Source organism: Sesamum indicum, linkage group LG13 (genome assembly GCF_026168435.1).
Source record: "Sesamum indicum cultivar Baizhima isolate 11 linkage group LG13, ASM2616843v1, whole genome shotgun sequence".
NCBI lineage: Eukaryota > Viridiplantae > Streptophyta > Magnoliopsida > Lamiales > Pedaliaceae > Sesamum > Sesamum indicum.
In genome coordinates, this window is record NC_142669.1 from 10650930 (window position 1) to 10673079 (window position 22150).

General features: G+C 33.6%; 3 protein-coding genes across 3 annotated transcripts; 1 reads left to right on the plus strand and 2 right to left on the minus strand.

Annotated features, from left to right (window-relative positions):
• The first annotated feature begins 796 nt into the window (after positions 1-796).
• On the plus strand, positions 797-3372 carry LOC105176893 (putative glutathione S-transferase). The gene is made up of 2 exons (XM_011099834.3): positions 797-1172; positions 2844-3372. The coding sequence occupies exons 1-2, from the start codon at positions 855-857 to the stop codon at positions 3189-3191; spliced, it is 666 nt and encodes a 221-aa protein (XP_011098136.1). The 5' UTR covers positions 797-854; the 3' UTR covers positions 3192-3372.
• Positions 3373-7074: 3702 nt separating this feature from the next.
• LOC105176892 (putative glutathione S-transferase) lies at positions 7075-8857 on the minus strand. Its single transcript, XM_011099833.3, has 2 exons — positions 8458-8857; positions 7075-7847 (listed from the first exon to the last, which is right to left on the minus strand). The coding sequence occupies exons 1-2, from the start codon at positions 8770-8772 to the stop codon at positions 7503-7505; spliced, it is 660 nt and encodes a 219-aa protein (XP_011098135.2). The 5' UTR covers positions 8773-8857; the 3' UTR covers positions 7075-7502.
• Positions 8858-19327: 10470 nt separating this feature from the next.
• LOC105176890 (putative glutathione S-transferase parC) lies at positions 19328-21980 on the minus strand. The gene is made up of 2 exons (XM_011099832.3): positions 21555-21980; positions 19328-19862 (listed from the first exon to the last, which is right to left on the minus strand). The coding sequence occupies exons 1-2, from the start codon at positions 21873-21875 to the stop codon at positions 19518-19520; spliced, it is 666 nt and encodes a 221-aa protein (XP_011098134.1). The 5' UTR covers positions 21876-21980; the 3' UTR covers positions 19328-19517.
• Between the last annotated feature and the right edge of the window lie 170 nt (positions 21981-22150).

Consider the following 22150-nt stretch of genomic DNA (forward strand, 5'->3'; position numbering starts at 1 on the left):
GTTATACTTGCACTTTCTCCGAAAAATTTTCGTTTACCATTAATTATACTCTTCTTGTAACAGTTTCGTTGAAAAATTTTGATGCCAATAAAAGAATTATATAAATTTTCGGATTAAAGCCAATTTTAGTTCCCTAACTTCAGGCAATTGTCATTTTAATCCCGTAATTTACTAGGGTTTCATTTTAGTCCTCTATAACTTAAAAAAGCTCAATTTTGGTGCACGTTTTTATTTTCATGTCGTCACTACATCGTCGCCACGTGAGCTTTTTAAGCCAATACAGACAAAACCTTCAATTTAAAAAGTCACTTGAAGGCCATTGTGATATTTTTCGGTAATTGAGGCAAATTTCCGACCAAATGTATACAAATTGAGCTTTTTTAAGTTATAGAGAACTAAAATGAAACTCTAATAAATTAAAGGACTAAAATGAGAATTGTCAGAAATTAGGGGACTAAAATTACCTTTAATCCCAAATTTTCAATTATACCCCTTAATCATGCACATCTGAACACACACAACACACTAACACATCACACACACGCACCAGCTTGAAAGATATATGTTTATGTCAATATTTTCAATCGAAATTCTAATCAAAAGATATAAGTATAATATATATAAAAATAAAATTGGGAAAAAGGATAAATTTTTATTTTTAGAGGGGTCGAAGCACAATTAACCCAAAAATAAAAATAATATTTTTTCCAATAAATACTTGGTCAGAGTTGACATGCTACCCCACATAAATTACCTCTCAATTATCAGTACATATATATGTATATTTTATCTGTATAATATACATATATTTGCTACATAGAGTACAGCAGAGAAATTGTTGCGGAATTGAAGAAATGGCCGGCGAGGAACTGATCCTGTTGAACTTCTGGCCGAGCATGTTCGGAGCCAGAGTGAGAATTGCACTGGCAGAGAAGGGACTGAGGTATGAGGAAAAAGCGGAGGATTTGCCATACAAGAGTCGGCTGCTCAGGAAGATGAATCCAATCTACAAGAAAGTCCCAGTTCTCATTCACAATGGAAAACCAGTGTGTGAGTCTCTGATTATAGTTGAATATATTGATGAGATGTGGAGTGATAGAGCCCCACTTCTTCCTTCTGATCCCTCTGCAAGAGCTCATGCCAGATTCTGGGCTGCTTTTATTGACAAAAAGGTGTGCATTTGCTCCCTCTTATACCATACATTAGGGCAAAAATACAAACCACCTCATCTGATATTAAAAAAGAGCAAATTATCTCTATAAATAAATTTAGCAATTTATCTTTGTACTTTCTAAAATCAAGTAATTTACGTTTGTATTCTGCACACAAGGGTAAATTTTTTTTTTTTCTGATAAGGGTAATCTGCTCGTTTATAATATTATAGAGATAAATTGTATTAAATCCCATGAATTACTTTATCAGGGTTTTGACTAGGTTAAGAATTATGCTTAAATTGACACATAAATTAAGAATTACTGGGTTCTGTGTAATGACAATGAAAATATTGTTGAGTATTAGTGTTGTAATGAAAAAGAAAAGATGGGTAATGGTTTGAGCACCATTTCTTGTCTCCATCACTTTGTTGGTGAGGATCGAGATTAAATACAACAGTCTTTCCTGGAAAATAATAATAGGTAAGACAATTTCTTGAAAAGAAAGAAAAGAGAAAAAGACAACATGAGCTCCTAAATTAGAGAGAAAAATGCAAGACTATCCCTTGATGCAGAAGGCATATTGAATATTTTTTGGGCAATAATTCAGATGTCCTGTTGTTATTTTGTTATGGTAGCAAAAATGTTAATGAAGGGTGAATATTTATAAATTTGTCTAGTTTTAGGATTTTATTTAAACTACATATTTAGGAAAAATTGTTTGGTTATTATGAATTTATACGTACACGGGCTTGAGACAAAACAAGATTAGATTGGACAACCTTAAATAAAAATACACGAATCTTGGCCTATTCATATGAAATAGAGATAGGGTATTAGATATGCAGGGTAAATTACATTTTTTGTTTCATAAGTGGATCTATTTTTAATTTTGGTCTCACACTCATATCAATTTGCACATTGAGTCCCATATGTGGTTTTTTTTTTTTTAATTTGAGGACTATTGAGGGATTTCCGTCCAATTGATAACGGGTCTCTCTGTACTTGCTGTTAAATGTGGAGGGAAAATGTGGAGATTTGGCGGAAAAATCAACAACTTGATGGGAAAAACCATTGCACTATCTTCCTTCTATTTAAATCCTATTTCTTCATTTCTCTCTTGCATTTAATAGAAAAAATGTCACAAAATTTGGCTGCCGTTATTAATTTGACGGAAATCCTTCAATGGTCCTCAAATTGAAAAAAAAAAAAAAAAAAAAACCATATATGGGATTCAATGTGCGAATCGACCTGAGTATGAGACCAAAATTAAAAACAAATTCATTTATGGGACCAGAAAATTTAATTTACCATATATATGCATACGAGTTGTAAGAAATTAACCCCACATCACATGTAAAATTACTAACTCCAATTAACAAAACATTAATTGTTTCTTTTATAATTCAGTATATATCCTCTAACTTGAGACATTCAAACTACATGGAATGAAATACTATTTATTTTTTAGTAAAAAATACAAACAACCTCCCTTATGATATTACAAACAAGTAAATGACCTATTTATGAAAAAAAAAATAGTAATTTACTTTTCTGTATTTTAAAAAATATAATATATTTTTTAAAATAAAGTAACTTAAGATTATTTTATTTTAAATTGCATCAAACCCTTTATTTTTCTACAAAGGAAAAAGAGAAAAAATAAAGTTTATATGATTTTAAACTATGCAGCTTCACGGGTTGGGCAATAGGATAACATGGCATGAGAGCAAAGAGGAGGTGGAGGAATGTAAGAAGGAGCTGATAAAGATTTTGAAGGTGCTGGAAGATGTGTTGGGAGAGAAGCCGTATTTGGGGGGGGAGGTGTTTGGATTTTTGGACATAGCTCTTATGGGATACTACCCCAGTTTTCATACCTATGAAACTTGTGCTAATTTCAGAATAGAGGATGAATGCCCTAAGCTGATGGAATGGGCTAAGAGGTGCTTGGAGAGGGAGAGTGTGTCCAATTCTCTTAGTGATCCCAACAAGCTCTTGCACATGGTGATGCGTTCCAGACACCAGTTTGGACTAGATTAGTGTCACAACTTTGATTAGATTAGACAAGAATAATGAGGAAGGGGACATTTCATTTGGGTCTGTCTGAATTTTTGTGTTGCTATCAGAGTTTTTTTTTCTTCTTTAATATGTTTGCTACCCACTTTAATAGGGTTTAACGAGATTTATCTTTATAATATTATAGATGAGCAAATTATCCTCCTATGAGAAAATTAATAATTTATTCTCCTACATTTTTTAAAATGAAGTATTTTAGCCCTGAACTCTTTATTTTAAAAAATGTAAAGAAATAAATTGTTATTTTTTTTTATAAAAAGATAATTTGAATATCATGTGTTCTCACGTCGAGATGACATTATGATATGCCACGATCTTGTCAATCGTGTCATTTCCCAATTCTTTTACAAACAATTGTTGAGAATGTGGGTTGTGGGCTCCATCATATTTGCTTTATCTATTAAATCAAACAAAAATCACAAGAGTGTTCGTGTAAAGGTATTTTGACCGGTTTGTTTCGTAATAGAAAAAATGAATGAAAATTTATCAAGAATTAATAAATTGAGTTAGTTGTGAATCATCATTAAAATAAGAGATTTATCAATAATTTTTTCAAATAATAAAAAAATTATTTGATAATTTATACCCAAATTTAAAGAAATTTGTTGTAATTTATTTAAAAATTTATTTATAAGATTAAAACCATGGGAAACCACATTAACCAAGGGGGAGAGTGCTAGGAGAAAGCCTTGACGTTTCAATTAATTAAAAAGATTAGAAAATGGGTTAGCTATACTTCCTTCTCCTGATGTTTGGTGTAGTTATACGTAAATTTTCTATGGTTTGAAAATTACATCTAGTATCTCTAAGGCTTGTTTTAATTTAACAAATAAGTCCTTCTATTAGTCAAAATTCATTAAATTTATCAATATTAATAATAAAACTGAATGAAAATTGATAACTTCGATTGACTTATTACTAACTTATTGTAGGTCAAATAATTTTTTTTCTTCTAAGCTACCCTTATAACAATGAAGATATACCTTCTCACATGCATTAACGTGTGAAGACCTATAAGAGTAATTTGATCATAAAAAGAATTATTTGATCTGTAATAAATTAGTATTAAGTCAATCGATGGTAAAATAGATTTTTTTTATTATTTTGTTAATATCAAAAAATTCAGTGAATTGTAACTAACGGAGGGTGAAGAAAAATGACTATTGGTTACAATTTTAATAGCTATGGACTAAAAACTATAGTAAATACTTTTTAATTACCACGGTTAAATAAACCAATACGAAAATATAGATTTTTCACTAAGAAAAAGTTATTTGCCATGGTAAAAATATTTGCCATAAATGTTTTAGTTACCCTCGTGCAAATCATGGACAAACTGTTGCATGACCATTGTTAATAATTATTTACAATGATATTGTACTTTTTTTTATAATGTTTGTTAAACAAAAATAAACTTAAAAAATACTAAAAATAAAATTTTAATTTATAAAAAATATTACGTATAATTATACCAAAATATTCGACGAGTTGGTTGCCATATCAATTTTCTGTCATCGTGCCTCCCATTAGCTCAGCTCTTTATTTGATTTTATCAATTCAATAACTTTTTCTACCATATTTTTAGTGAGTTTGCATTATAATAATAAAATAATATTAATAAAAAAATATCGAATACAAATATAAAATTATCTCTGAAATTATATACTGAGTGATAATAAATTTAATTTGTCGCATTATAAATATTAATAATAATTTATTTTATAAAATTGTCATTAACAATAATCAATTATATATTTATAGAGATTACTAAATTTAAGAATTACTGATTTTTTGCGATGACCATATGAGTTTGTATATTTGAGCACCATTTCTTGTATCTATTAACTTTTTTGGTACGGACAGGGATTAAATACAACAATTCTCCTAATTAACTTATTTAAATAATATAAAAAAAATTACAATTATGCTCCGAGTTGCAAAATTAAAGAGGACCCCCCCCCCTATTTTTTCATTTATATATTCTTTTTAAAACTATTTATTTATTTTTATAAAATGGCCGGTATCATTTGTGCTACTACCGACTTGTCGCACACATATATATATTTTTAAATTTTATTAAATATTGTTTATTATATTTTTGAAAAAACTGTAATATACTAATTTTATATTATTTATACATTTACTTACTAATTATGACTTTTAATCGTATTATATTATGAACTTTTTATATAATATTTTTATAATAAAAAACATATTAATTGTTTCATTGATTTTTAAAAATTAATAAAATTACAAATTGCATATATATAAAAAAAATATATTCAAGTATTGGGTTAATTATTTTGACGTCTACCAATCCACCTTGGCCCATTATTTCGATGTGATGGAGCTTGACTTTCTTGTGATTGGCTACAAATTTGCTATCTTTCTTGTGCTTGGGGTCAATCCATCTCATTAGGAATTTTGGTAGTTTGTCGTTGACCTAAACGAGTAGAGGTGCATAGAATAGTGTCTTGAATCAATTGAAATTCTAGGACATCCCAATACTCTTCTGCTATGAGGTTGGAAAGGCGTAGAATATGTCATTCTGTAAAATATTAAATCATAGTATTGCTTAACCATTGAAGCGAGGTTAAGCTTATATGCAGCGCATATATTTTAATTTTGCTAATGAAGGAATTTATTTATTAGACGGAAGCAAACTCATGGATGCTAAATGTAATTTTTCAAACCACAAGAAATTTTTGTGTAATTATACCTAATTTCATAAGAGGAGCGTATAATTATCGCTTTTATTAAACATTTGGCATATGTACGATATTTTTGTCAGCAATATATATATATATATATATATATATATATATATATATATATTATGCATCCATGCAATTTGGATCTTACCGACAATTCTTGGCCATATATCTTCACAATCAATACTGGCAACTTGTCATCTATGTTGTCGGGTGTTATTATTTATAATAAATTGTAATTGAGCCTCCATCTTCTTTATAATTTCATAACTAGCCCCAAATTATTGCTTTATGTCTCTTGCTATGTTTATGGAACGAGATTCTCAACTGTTTTTCTTACAACAATATGACACATGTTCTCATCATAATCGTATATAAAATATGCAATAATTTCATCTATTCTATTGCCAAAAAAAAGAAGTAATATAAAACAAAATGATGATTTTGATACTATTATATTAATTTTTAGGATAAATTACAACCATCTTTCATGAGGTTTTTGATATAATTACAAATACCTTCTCGTTGTTTGAAAAATTACAACTATCTCCTTAATTTTAACATCTGTCTACCAACGAGCTCATTCCGATAGATTTTCATTCAATTTTTGAGATGAACTGATCAGCCCTTGAAATTATAAATTACAATTATATATATTATATTTTTACAAAGTAATATTCACTCTAGATTATTTTATCCACCCTCAAATTTCTTTTATATTTTTTGAAAAATTCAGCAAGAATAAAATAGTAATGTCTACTTCAACTTTTACGATTACATAATTATTTTCCATTTAAGGAGGATATTTGTAATTTCAAATAGCAAGGGAGTATTCATAATTATGTCAAATCTCAGGGAAGATAGTTATAGTTTACCCTCTTCTTTTATAATTTTAAAAAGCCCTTAGTTATTCGACTTTCTTAATTTTTGATTGACTTAGTAGTCAATTAAAATATTCTTTATTATTCATAATATATTTGCATGAAAATTTATTTATTAAATGCATAAAAACGATGTGTCATGACAGTTATTATAATTTTAAGACATTCCAACGTCAAATGTGAATATATGGCATACAATTGCATAAGAATTTATTTTTCTAATCCTCTAGAAAGGTTGATATATAATACTCTCTATTAAATATAATTGGGATGCAATATATATTGCAATATATGGCATATTTTTAATACAACATACAATAAGCTGACACAAAATTCAGCTGGAAACAAACTACAAGGTTCCGACAGCAAACCACATTTACTGCCCATACATAACCCAAATCCAACGACCCGTGCCTTTATTACCAAATTAAAAATATTTAAGACACAAAATTACAAACAACCCATATCGGGTTAAATACCATTTAACCCCTGCGTCAATAGAAAAGTGCAAAAAACTTTGTGAAAACACAAATTACAATTGACTCCATTGTGATTTAAAAAATACTGCAAATTGCATCATTTTTAATACCATAGGAAATAAATTGCACATTTCACATAAACTGTTTTGCACTTTTTCATTAACACAAGATAAATGGTATCTAACCCACCAATCTCTCACATGCCTACTCAATACCGAACTTCTTCTTCATAGCCAAAACAAAGTCATAAATCTTGTTCGGATCAGCCAAAGACTTGGAGACACTCTCCCTCTCCATGCACCTCTTCGCCCAAGCAATCAGTTTCGGACAGTGCTCTTCGATGCTGAAATTGGCGCAAGTCTCGTAGGCATTGAACCAACTGTAGAAAGGGATTAGGGCCACATCGACAAACCCGAAATCCTCACCCCCAAAGTAAGGCTTGTCCCCCAGCTCCCCTTCCAACACCTTGAGTATCTCTATGAAGTCTTTCTTCCCGGATTCCAACTCTTCCCCTTTCGTAGTCCACAGTTTTCTCCCGGCCTCGTAAACCTAATTCCATGATTCAACAAAGTAAAAACTTATTACGAATATAAAATTAATACATAAGGACGTGGTATCGTGGACTGTATTGATTTATTGTTTAATTATTTTTCGTTTTATAATTATAATCGTTAGTATAAGATGACATAATTTGTTGAAATGATGCTTCACCTTTCAAAATATTTTGACGACAAAATTGCCCAAAAAGTAAAAACTCATTTCACAATTTGACAACCCTAACAAATTAGGAGATTAGTACCACTCAATTACACTACCAAAATACAAAGACCCCTCAACTTATTATCATTTGCAAGCTTCCGACCAAGTCAGGAAGACAGTCTAGTTCGAGAAACTTTTTTCTTTTTTTTTTGGCTCAAATCAAGTTTGATAAATCATTCACAGAACACATGTCACGTGTATTTATTATGTGATTGATTATTTTTTTAAAAATATATAACGACCCAAAAATATTTGTATTTATACTTATTATATAATTAATTCAAATTTAACTAAAAAACGAGTGGGGAATTTGCCCTGGTTGGAGTTGAACAACTTTGACAACAAATTAACAAGAGCTAAATTAAGAGAAATGAACAAAAACCCTGAAAAGAAATGGTACCTTTTTGTCAATAAAATCAGCCCAGAACCTAGCTTGAGCTCTCTGGTAAGGATCAGAAGGCAACAGGGGAGACCTATCCTTCCACACCTCATCTATGTACTGAACGATAATGAGCGACTCACAGACGGGTTTCCCGTTGTGAATCAGGACCGGGATTTTCTTGTGAACCGGGTTCATCTGAAGCAAAAGCGGGCTTTTCTCGGCCAAATTCTCCTCCCTGTACTCGTACTCCACGCCCTTCTCGGCTAATGCGACTCTTGCCCTCATCCCGAACATGCTGACATATACATCCAGCAGAACCACCTCGTTCGCCATCTTCTCTGAGATGAAGTTAGCAGCAGAAATGCGACTTTGTTGTGGAAATTGCACGAAAGGGTTGTTATGTGTTTGTGTACACTCATCATCCTCCTTATATAAAGTAGTAATTAAGTCGGTTTGGAATTAAGTTTCTGAAAGGTGAAGGACAGTTCTCGATTTGCCATTTTGGTGTATTCTACGAATTTTAATTTTGTTTTTCTATTTTCAAATAATGTGGAGTGTTCTAGGGAGGTTCTGGGGATGTGGAGAATTCCCATTTTTCGTTATTTTAATCATAAATTTTTTCTTTCTTTTTTTTATGAATAGTAGATGAAGATTTCTAGTTGAAATTGAATTCCATCAAATTTAAATTAATTGTATATAACATTTATATGTATCATTATATTTTTTAGAAAGAAATATAATATTTTTAATATGATTAATTATATTTTAGTATATTCGAGTCAATTATATCCATTAGAAGAAATATGGATTTCAATCTGATTAATTTGTCATAATTAACAGTAGAAAATTCGTAGTGAATATATATATTTGTAGATCGTCATTTCTATAAGTAAAATCCCAAAATATTTATCATGATTAAATACTATTACAGCTATTTTAATTATAAATAAAATCATAACAAATATTGATAAATCATAATTAAAATTCATATTAATTTTATTCCATCGAAAAAAAATAACATTAATGTATTATTATTTTCAAATCGATGTGATTTATAGTGGTAGAAGGCGATCCGTTTGGACAAGATGAAACCTCAAACTTGTTTCCCATGTGTTCCATTTTCGTTCACAAATCAAATGAATTATGAATTTATTGTTACTCGAATTTTTCAATTTTTTCTTCAAATGACAATTTTAATATTTCTCCATGGGTATGGGGGACATGAATGAGCATGTCAGACTCCGCATTCCTAGCTCCAATGGGAATATTTAATTATAATAAATATTTTGGAATCTTATTTGTAGAAATGACGATCTACAAATATATTCACTATCAATTTTTTATTATTAATTATGACAAATTAATTAAAGTATTATTATTTTTAAATCGATGTGATTTATAGTGGTCGAAGGCGATGTCATGAGTTTGGCCGTTTGGACAAGACGAAACCTCAAACTTGTTTCCCATGTGTTCCATTTTCGTTCACAAATCAAATCAATTGTGAACTTACTGTTACTGGAATTTTTCAAATTTTTCTTCAAACGACGATTTTAATATTTCTCTATGGGTATGGGGGACCTGAATGAGCGGGTCAGACACCGCATTCCCGGCTCCATTGGGAAAAGCGAAAGCACGACTCTAGTACATCACCCCCGGGGACCATACTTTTTGACAACCAAAAGCGTCCTTTTTCCCACTTCTTTTGACATTACTGACACAATACGGATTTCAACTTTTACCCATCTTATTTCGTCTCAGTTTGGACGCCTGCGACATCACTGCACATGTAAGAAATGTCACAACCTTTTTTTTTAATGGTAATATATATATATATAATTACATCATTATTATTAATAAATTAAAAAATATAATAAATAAATTATATTAACTTACATAAAGTAAGATATTTGATGGAACTTGAACCTATGACCTTAAAATTCATGAAATCTCGATTTCAAAATATTTTTTTTATTTTATTTCTTATTGTTTCATACTCTAAAATATTTTATAAGCCCGTTCTTAGAAGATGTTTTTATACCTTATAAGTACAAACTTTCAGTCTAAACCAATTACAGTCGAAATAAATTCAAATCAAATTATTTTCATTTTTTTGTTTCAAGTTGTGTTTACTTTTAAAAATCCTACACAGTTTTCTTATTATTTCATAAGATGTCAGTATAATCTTTACTATTATTTGATATTTGGTGGTACTTTAGTTGAAATATCGACATCTTAAGTAAAATTTAAGTAAAAAATCGCATCTATGGCACATGTGTTACACTTCATATGATAAGAAGATAATGTACTCATTTTTTAAAAATTTCCCCGCAATAAGGCGTTTTGACACTTTGGAATAACATAGGATCAATTGCATGCATATAATTTCTAAAAAATAATTGAAATGAAAGAAATTTGAAGCGTGATGTGATGTGTTTTGACTTTTGAGTCTTGAGGGATGTGAAAGGCAAATTGGCAATTGCTACCCTAATATTGATGAATGTGAGTGACGCAACTGCCCATGCAAGATATAATGGGGAGATTTGGTTGTCTTTCATTTTCACGTTTAAGTTCTTTTTAGGGGAAAACTGTGCTTATAAATTTTCTGAATTAATTACATTTACCATTCGAATTATGATAGTTCTTATATTTTTTATTTAACTTCTTTTGTATCTAGTTATTATATTAATTTTATAAAATTTTACACTTTGTTATTTATAACTGTTTTTTCACTAATTATTTTGTCGAAAAAACATCATATGCAGTGCACATATAATATTTAAGAGTTATGTGGTGTGATATTTTCATACATGCATAGCATGTGATGTTTTTTTTATAAAATAATCAACAAAAAAATGATCATATATGACAAAGTGCAAATTTCACAAAGTTGAGATGATAATAGGCACATAAAAAAAGGTTTAGATTCAAAAGTGTAAAATGGGCATATTTCGGATGACAAAATATAATTTACCCTAATTTTTTATATGTTTTTCGGCAAAAATGAAGATACATTTGAATTAGTTGATAATACTAATTATTTTATGTTGTTAATGGTGTCAAATTAATATATTTCTTTATTAAATGATGACTTTATTTTTTATTGTTATTAATGTTTTCATATCAATATATATATAAATATTATTTATATTAATATAAAAGAAAAAATCCCTCCATACTTACAAACGATTGTTTATAATACCATTGCACCAATATTTTATGAAATCAAAAATGCACTTCATGTTAAAATAATTAATTTATTCAACTTTTTAAAATTTATATTAATTGATAAATTATTTTTTTTCTTTCTTTCTTCTTATATAATGTACGTATTTAATTTATATATTTTACTCTAATTTAAAATATAAAATATTATTTATTATATACCGGCAGAAACAACGTGTCCTAATAGCTAGTTTAAACAAAATTACCAGTACTTAATGTGGCTGTGGCCGGTATGCAACCAAAGGTTACACCTAAGATGAACCAAAACATAATTCATGGGAGGAGGCATTTGAAGCTATCTTTGCTATGGGTCAGCAATACTGGAGTGTTGTTGGTCCCAAAATCACGAAAGGTGTATTAATATCTTGAACCTGTGTGTTTTGCCTCCATATTTAAATTTCGATAATGTTGTATTGATCCTAAAAGTTAAATCCCCTGAATTAATTATTTAGTTTTGTCCTATTAGCTTATGCAATGTGACTTAATTTCTCGATGATAGATGTTGAAGTCTGAAGCATCCAAGTCAGGTTTGCTGCCAGTAGACGCAGGAGATGGCTGAAGAAGAAGACTCTGTCTTAAAGTCGTATTTCTGCTGCTGCGTTTCTTTTCTCTCTGTTTTACGTTTCTTTTAGTTAGAGCTGTGACATGTGGCAGCTGACTAAGCGTCTCTGTAAGTTAGAAGCAACAGGTGTCTGTTAGTTAGTTAATTTCGTCTTCTCCAACTTATTTAACACACTCAGCTCCATTCTTGTAGATTGATCTTTTTTCAGACTTTACCAGAAATATGATTTCTCTCTTGTCTCTGTTTTTTCTGTGCATTTGTGCAATGGGGTTCTCAGAATTCTACATGGTATCAGAGCCATCACCTTGATGGTCTCTGCATATTTTCAATCCTACAATCGAGTTTTTTTTAGATAATCCATGGCGAATCCTTCGATGGTTGCACCAGATATATCTGGTGTAGGTACCAATTTTGGTAGTGAATTCAACCGTACACGAGTACAAGTACCTGATCACCAAGGAATGGTGATGATTTCAGCGCCGCTAAACGGCGGCAACTGGCTTTCATGGAGCAGATCAGTCCGCATCACTTTGGAAGGGCGAGATAAAATCGGGTATATAGATGGCACCTATGAGAAACCAGCTGAAGATTCAGTAGATTTTCGACAATGGCGAAGTTGATTTAATGTTAAGAACATGGATACTTAACGCTATCTCAAAGGACATTGTCAATGCTTATTTGTATGCATCTTCTGCGAGAGCTCTATGGTTGGAGCTTGAGGCGCAATATGGGGAATGCGATGGGCCGTTGTTGTACAAAATACAGCGTGAGATTGGTTTCATGACTCAGGGCAACCTTAGTGTGACAACATATTACACAAATCTAAAACAACTATGGGACGAACTTGTCTGCTTGATGCCACCTGCAATGTGTACCTGTGGAAAATGTACGTGTGGCTGCAATAAGACCAAAGTTGATCAAATAGAGGCCAACCAACTGATGCAATTTCTTATGGGTTTAAACGAATCATACGATAACATTCGAAACCAGATTCTAGTTCTTGATCCACTACCACATGTGAATAAAGCCTATTCGATGGTTCTAAGAGTTGAAATGCAACGCCAAGTGAATTTGGGATTTACAGATGCTGGTGATTCTGCTATGATGAGCAGAAATTTTGGATCAAAAGAAAATTTGGGACAAAGGAATTATGTGAAGCGCAAAGAATCAATGGATAGGAGAAATCTGTTTTGCAATCATTGTAAATCTGGGCACAACAGGGATTCATGCTTCAAAATTCATGGAATCCCTGATTGGTACAAGGATTTGAACAATCAGAGGAAGAAAAGTGCAGCTGGAGGAAGGGTTTATGTTGTGGGGGACCTCGATCAACAACATACAGTGGAAACTGCGACTACAGAGACAGGAGTTGGGAACATTCAAATTGCAGACCTTGTAGAGGCTTTGAAACTCATTCAAAACAAAGCACCTTCAGATCCAGTGAGGGTTCATTTTGCCCATGCTGATGAAATGGCAGGTATGGTAAAAAAATCTGTCTCAACATATTTAAGTTCAAAGTACTGGATCGTAAACACAGGAGCCACGAATCATATGTGTGGTAATGAGAGCTTGTTTTATTCTTTGCATTCTTTAAACCAACCTATTACTGTAACCTTTCCTGATGGCAGCAATTCACTAGCAACGAAAGCTGGTGATATCAATCTTACATCCACTCTTACTCTGACGCATGTGTTTCTTATTCCCAGCTTCAAATACAACCTCCTCTCTGTATCGCAGCTGTGTAAAACTCACTCCGTTAGCTTCATTTTCCTCACTTTTTCATGCCTTTTGCAGGACCTGAAGACTAAACGCATTCTGGCTTCAGGGACTCAACTAGGCAAGCTCTACATTCTAGATGATAAGTCGTTTCACCCTCACTCTGTTCCTCAAAAATGTAGTACTGATTCCACCTGTTTTTCAGCTATTCAAACCTTGTATACATTGTGGCATAAAAGATTGGGTCACTCTAGTCCCTTAGTACTTAAGCACATTTCTGTACTTAACATTCCCCAATTTAAGGATGATGTAATCTGTTCAGTGCGTCCATTAGCCAAACAAACAAGAAGTGCATTCCCTTTAAACAACTCTGTTTCTAGTCATGTGTTTGATTTAATCCACGTTGATATTTGGGGTCCATATAGACAGCCTTCCTTATCTGGTTCTCATTATATTTTAACCATTGTTGATGACTACTCCAAAACCACATGGACCTTTCTCATTCAACATAAGTCACAAACACTACAACTTTTATCATCCTTCCTTGCCAAAGCACATACTCAATTTGATTCAAAGGTTAAAGCAATTCGTACGGACAATGGCTCAGAATTTATGAGTCTTGCCTGCCAAACCTTATTCCAATCCCATGGGATTATACACCAAAAAAGCTGTGCATACACCCCTAAGCAAAACGTAACCGTTGAACGCAAACATAGACACTTGCTTCAAGTAGCCCGTGCCCTTATGTTTGAGTCGAGCTTGCCTCGTTCTTTTTGGGTTGAGTCTATTCTCACTGCCACTCACATTATCAATAGATTGCCTTCGCCTTCTCTTCATTGGAAATCCCCTTCCGAAATACTTCACAACAGACCTTCCTCTTATGCTAACCTTAAGACCTTCGGATGCCTTTGTTTTGTCTCTAATGTGACTCCGTATAAAAATAAGTTTGATCAAAGGGCTTTTCGATGCATTTTTATTGGTTATATACCAGGACAAAAGGGATACAAATTGTATGATTTAGACAATCATGTTGTTCTTGTGTCTCGTGATGTCGTTTTTCATGAGCATATTTTTCCATATCACTCACTCACCACCTCTGTTTCTCAATCTGTTCCAGTTCCTAATCCAATTCCTGATTCTCCTATCTCTCCTAATACTGATAGTTCACTCCCACCTACTAATTCCACAGACATTAACATCTCCAATGCACCAACTCCAGCTCATCTACCTTCTCCTTCTGTTTCTGCCCTACGGCGATCACAACGTCACACTAGACATCCCACTTGGCTTAGTGATTTTCATTGTCACTTTACTTCTAGTTCCCCTACTAATCCTTCCTTTGCTCTTAGCACCTCACATGTTGAGCTTTTGGCTGCTCTGTCTACTGTCCACGAACTAAGGACTTATTTGCAGGTTCAAGGAAAGGTGAAGTGGGAACAGGCGATGCAAGATGAACTCAATGCATTGGAACAAAATGAGACTTGGGATGTTGTGGATCTCCCACCTGGGCAGCATGCAATTGGTAGCAAATGGGTCTTTAAAGTGAAACTCAGGCCTGATGGTACGGTAGACCAATACAAAGCTCGTTTGGTGGCAAAAGGCTATAATCAAGTCGAGGGCGTGGACTATTTTGATCAGTTTTCTCCTGTGGCCAAAGCAGTAACAGTTTGCTTATTGTTTGCCGTGGCTTCCAGTCATTCATGGCCAATCCACCAAATTGATATAAATAACGCCTTTCTTCACGGATTTCTTGATGAAGTGATTTACATGAAAGCTCCTGATGGCTACCCTATTTCTGTTGGGAAAGTCTGCAGATTGAAACGTTCCCTGTACGGGTACAGGCGTCTAGGCAGTGGAACATCGAGCTTACTTCTTCTCTGCTTAGATATGATTTTTCACAGTCTTCTCACGATTTCTGTTTGTTTGTTAAACATTCTTCAGCAGGTCCCCTTATACTTCTTGTCTGTGGATGACGTGTTGCTGACAGGCCCTTGCGAAGAAGCCATTCACGATGCCAAGGTTTTTCTGGACAAGGCTTTCACAATCAAAGACCTTGGTGCAGCCAAGTATTTTCTCGGCTTGGAGATTGCACGTTCCACTGCAGGTATTTCCATCACCCAACACAAATACATTCGCGACATTATTTCAGATGTTGGTTTATCATCATCCAAGATGGCTTCTACCCCACTTTCTCTGGGAATCAAACTGTCTGCTCTCACCTCGTCTCCGTTGTTGAACCCCGAGTCCTATCGACGCTTGGTTGGACGATTGTTGTACCTCGGTTTCACTCGTCCTGATGTATCGTTTGCCGCCCAACAAGTTAGTCAATTTGTTAACAATCCTGGCCAAGAACATATGGATGCGGCCTTACACTGGATACTGCATTTTTTTAGGTGATTCTCTTGTTTCATGGAAGACGAAGAAACAGACCACGGTTGCTCGATCCACTGCTGAAGCGGAATATCGAAGTCTTGGTACCACTGCTTGTGAACTCCGCTGGATTTCTTATCTTCTTCAGGACCTTTGTGTTCCCGTTTCTACTCCGATTCCTCTTTACTGTGACAACCAAGCTGCCCTGCACATTGTGGCTAATCCAGTTTTCCACGAACCCACCAAGCACCTCGAAATCGATTGCCATTTGGTTCGGGATCGTTTCAAGGCTGGTTTCCTTCTGCCTTCTCATGTTTCCAATCGCTGCCAGCTTGCAGATTTGTTCACTAAACTCCTCCCTGCCTCTGTATTTGGCAATCTGCTGTCCAAGATGGGATTGTCCTCCTTTCCTCAAGTCCATCTTGAGGGGGGGATGTTGAAGTCTGAAGCATCCAAGTCAGGTTTGCTGCCAGTAGACGCAGGAGATGGCTGAAGAAGAAGACTCTGTCTTAAAGTCGCATTTCTGCTGCTGCATTTCTTTTCTCTCTGTTTTACGTTTCTTTTAGTTAGAGCTGTGACATGTGGCAGCTGCCTAAGCGTCTCTGTAAGTTAGAAGCAACAGGTGTCTGTTAGTTAGTTAATTTCGTCTTCTCCAACTTATTTAACACACTCAGCTCCATTCTTGTAGATTGATCTTTTTCCGAACTTTACCAGAAATATGATTTCTCTCTTGTCTCTGTTTTTTCTGTGCATTTGTGCAATGGGGTTTTCAGAATTCTACAACAGATTGAAAGTTTATCTTGAATCTCAAAGTATATAGTGGGTTGGGTAGGTTCAAGATCGCCACGAATCAACTCGAAAAAGTTCGGCTCAAGACATTACTGTTCATGACTGGTCTTGGTATAGTCCTGGACCTTTAAAGGGCCCCTAACTGGGTCCATTTATAACCCCAGATCCAACTCATGAACCGGTCCGATTGAGGTCCGAACTAGAATCAGACCTAAATGTGCTTATTTATTTATTTATTTTTATGAAATGGAGGTCTTCTTTTAAACAATTACTTGAATTTATAGTTGTATTATAAAATAAAATAAATAATACTAGAAAAAATAATAGTTAAGATTATATAATGAATTTAAATAATAATTTAACGAACAAACTTATAATAATAAACTTAGATGATAATAAATTTAAAAAGGATTTATAATAAACTTTGAAAAAAATAAACAAAAAGTATTAATGAATTAAAGTACAAAAACTTTAGAAGTAGAACAATAATGATATAAATTTTAGAGTTTCAAAAGTATAAAAACCTACTAGGATAATTAGTTTAAGAGAATAAAATGAAACTCATATGTCATGCATTAATTTTATTAAAAAAAGTTGCCCAACAAGCCCAGCTCAGGACCAGGTGGTCCTGCCCACGGGTCAGGTTGGTCCCAAGTTTTAATACTTGGGAACGGCCTGATTTTAAGCGGGCCTGGGCTAACCCAACCCATTTTTATTGGTTTAATTTGATCCTAGGCCGGGTTAACCCAATTCGACCCACTGCGCACCTTGACTTGAATCCATGACATCGTCGTCTCAATCTGCTTTTGTTACTAGGTGTCAAATATGCGATAATGTGTTACTTGCTATTGGGTGCAACCATTTTCTGAAAAATATGAAAATAGGGAAAGAGCACTTTGCAATATTGAGGCTTGACATGAGTAAAGCCAACGATCGTGTTGAATGGTCATTTGTTGAATTAACCCTTAGTACGCTTGGTATTCACGAGTCTTTTATATCTTTTGTTATGTTGTGCATTACGATTGTGAGTTTTTCATTTATTCTCAACGGTAAGCAATTGGGTTTTGTGCAACCAGAGAGTGAATTCGGCAAGGAGATCCACTTTCTCCCTACCTATTCATTATTTGTGTTGAAGGTGGTGTTTAGTCCGAATGTGGCGCTAGATGTGTGGAAGGAGATCACCACAATCCTAAATATGTGATCAATTTTGAAGCTAGAGCAGCATCTTAGGCTGTCTTCAGTCCAGGCAGATCGAAGGGGGAAGCTTTTCAATATAAAGGGGTCGGGTTTGGTACCGTATGAGTGGGTGAAAAGAGAAACTTCCTATGCAAGCTGGTAAGGAAGTCTTGATAAAATCAATCTGCAGGCTATTCCCACATATATTGTGGCTTGCTTTAAATTACCTAAGTGACTTATAAATGAACTTCATTCTTTATCAAATGTAGCATCATGTTGTACTACACATCCGAACTGTATGACCTCTCGAGCAGCCACAATACTACACCAAGTCAGCAAAGGACGAGTCCTAATTGATGCCTCCCAAAAGGTGGAATAAGGACAGTAACGGGCCTTAAAAATCGATTCAAAAGAGACTCGGGATGGTTGAGGAGACGCCACCCTTGTTTAGCTAGCAATATTAAGTTAAACGCCTTGAAATCCCTACAACCCAATTACCCCTCCCCCCACCCCCCTTGTCCGACACAATTTCTTCCAAGCCACCCAATGCACCCTCCTCTCTCCCTGATACTGCCACCAAGAATCTACCATAGCTGAGTCCAAGTCCCTTAACAGACAATTGAGGAACTTAAAGCAAGACATAGCATAGGTTGTTAAAGACTGTAGGATGGATTTAACTAATAAACCCTTCCCAGCTTGCGACAATAACTCATTATTCCAACTGTTCATTTTATCAAAAAGACTGTAGGACCGATTTAACTAATAAACCTTTCCCAGCTTGCGACAATAACTCATTATTCCAACTGTTTATTTTATCAAAATCTATCCCGATGGGTGTGTTTAAATATCACTTTATTTGAGTGAAGGCCATAACTTAAACTCAATTCGTATTTATATATTTTCAGTCGTATTACTTATGAATTTTTCGAGATCACAGGGAAAATGAAAATTGATGTTGACGAACCTCAGAGATGAGTTTTATGTGTATTATTTTTTTAAAAAAAAATAAAATAGATCATGTAATCTTCATATAGGTGTTATGTATATGTTGAATGAACTAGAAATCGAATAAGATTCGACATAGAACATTAAATTTGAAACTAAAACAACGTTCAACTGGAAACAAACTACAAGATCAGGTCAACAAACCACATTCACCATGCACAGACCTTGTTATATGACCACGTCTTTATTACAAACGGATTTCAGACACACCATAAGATACCAAACTGATCAACTACGGCTACTGCCCGCCGTATTTCTTTTTCAGAAACAAGACAAAGTCATAAACCTTCTTAGGATCAGCCAAGGATTTGGACACGCTCTCCCTCTCCATGCATCTCCTCGCCCAACTGATCAATTTCGGACAATGCTCTTCAGTGCTAAAGTTGCCGCAAGTCTCGAATGCAGGGAACCAAGTGTAGAAAGGGATTAGGGCCACATCAAGAAACCCGAAATTCTCACCACCAAAGTAAGGGTTGTCCCCCAGCTCTCCCTCCAACAGCTTGAGAGCAGCTATGAAGTCTTTCTTGCCTGATTCTTGCTCTTCTACCTTTGTCCCTGACAGCCGTCTTCCAGCATCATATACCTAGTTCCATATTTCATCATGAATCACTGTTTGGTTATCATTTTGTCATGGCTAAAAATTGAAAATCATGATGAATTTTAATTAATTGCAATCGAGTTATGGTTGTTGTCTGTTGGTTCAGCCGAACTAAAAATTTTAATAAATATTATTATTGCAACTAAGAACATGACAAGTATTTTGCTATTGTGGGTAAACATATAATAGCGATAGTTGTTTATTACAGTAGAAGTTGAGATAAGAGTCAAACTCTTTAACTTTAAAATAGTCTTATGTTATGCTCTGGTGCTAAGATGTTGACAATTATTCTCCATATACACAACTGTTTTATTTTCCCCGAACTAGCAGCATAACAAACTTAATTTGAGATACAATAAACCAAAAGTTATTTGGAGCTCTCTCGAGATAGAACGATGTACAGAAATGCAAAAAGTATTTGGAAAAAAAAAATTGCAATTTCAATCATGTAAGTACATGGGGCGGCAAATTTAGTTTACAATTTTATCTTCTAATTTTAAGAATTTCGCAGATTGAGGAAAAAAATGGTCAGAAGTTGCTACAATGGCCTGAAAAATGCAAATGACCAGCTTAATTCAGTACACTTTTCCGTCCACTTTAGCAAATTCCATTCATTTTTGTTCTTAATGTACAAAATTTTTAAAATTACAGGACATAATTACCAAATATCCATTATAAAATCAAAATTGCCGCCTCTAATATTCATGGAACTAAATTCTTTTCCATAATATTTGTAGTTCTTAATTGGTACGATTGATGCTCTGAACGAATGAAAATGGAAAAGTAAGGGATAATGAATTTTTCCAATTCCCTTTTCGCACAATTTCTCCAACTGTCAATGTGGTCAATTTTTTATATTATTCTTTTTTTCAATTTTTTTGATAGCAAACAGAATCATTAAAAAACCAGTTCAAAATTATACAACAAGCCAACTCGAGAACCTCAAATAAGTTTAAACATAACACAAACAGCAAAACATCTATGGAGTCAAGGAGACAGTGCCTGGGTCAGAAATTGGACATTAATTTTTCACACGCGCAAAATTAGTTTTTAAAAAAAGAATAATTATGTTTACATCCCCTAATCTATAGTTTATTTTCACAAATTATTCTTATTTTTGTCATAATTACAGGATCCACCCATACGTTTTTAGGAGGTATAGTTTCGAAATGACTAGTGGTTTGTACAAATGATTTTGATATTTCTAGTGAATGTATGTGTAATATTTCAAAAAGCAGAGATTTCAAAAAACATGGATAATTTGTATAAATAGATCATAAATCAGAGAGATATAATTAACCCTTTTTTAAAAATTAAACATATCAAAATCACCTACACTTTATATAGATTTGGCATTTTAGTCCTGTAACTGAGGGGATTGGTACTTAATTTTAGTCCTGCACAAATTAATTTATAATACTAAAATTTTAATGTAATTGGATCATGTATAAGTCACAAACAATTTTTAGTCAAATTGGCCGAAAAGGACTAAAATTACAAAATTTTTAAAGTTATAGGACTAAATTACAAAAATTCATTCGTAAAGGATAAAAAACACCAAATCCCGAAGTTAGAACCTAAAATGGCAAATTTTCCAACTTTATGACAACACACAAAGAGCTGAACTAAGACGAGAAATTAACAAAAAAAAAAACCCATAAAAACAAGTGTACGTACCTTTCTGTCAACAAAATCAGCCCAAAACCTAGCGTGAGCTCTCTGGTAAGGGTGAGCAGGCAATAAATCAGGACACTTATCCTTCCACACCTCGTCAATGTACTCAACAATAATGAGCGATTCAGAGATGGGGTTCCCGTTGTGAATCAAGACCGGGACTTGCTTGTGAACCGGGTTCATCTGAAGCAAAAGCGGGCTTTTGCCAGCCTGCAAGCTCTCCTCCCTGTACTCGTACTCCACACCCTTCTCGGCTAATGCGACTCTAGCCCTCATCCCAAACATGCTCACGTAGTCATCCAGCAGAACCACCTTGTCCGCCATTTTCTCTCACTTGAATGAGCAATGGATGAGAGAGAATATTAGTTACACCTAATTATTTTAAAATAAATAATAATTGTACAATCTTTTTTTAATATATATTATGCATCCACTGGTTGGTAACTTTGATTCCCGACTTTAGCACTTGAATGTATATATAGTATAAAAACATATATATAGGATTTCGACGTAGGAATAGCAATTGGACGGGACCCCAAGAGCCATCCCACTTTATTTTGGTGAGGTTGGTGGATCTGGGGTTAGTGGTCGATTATCGT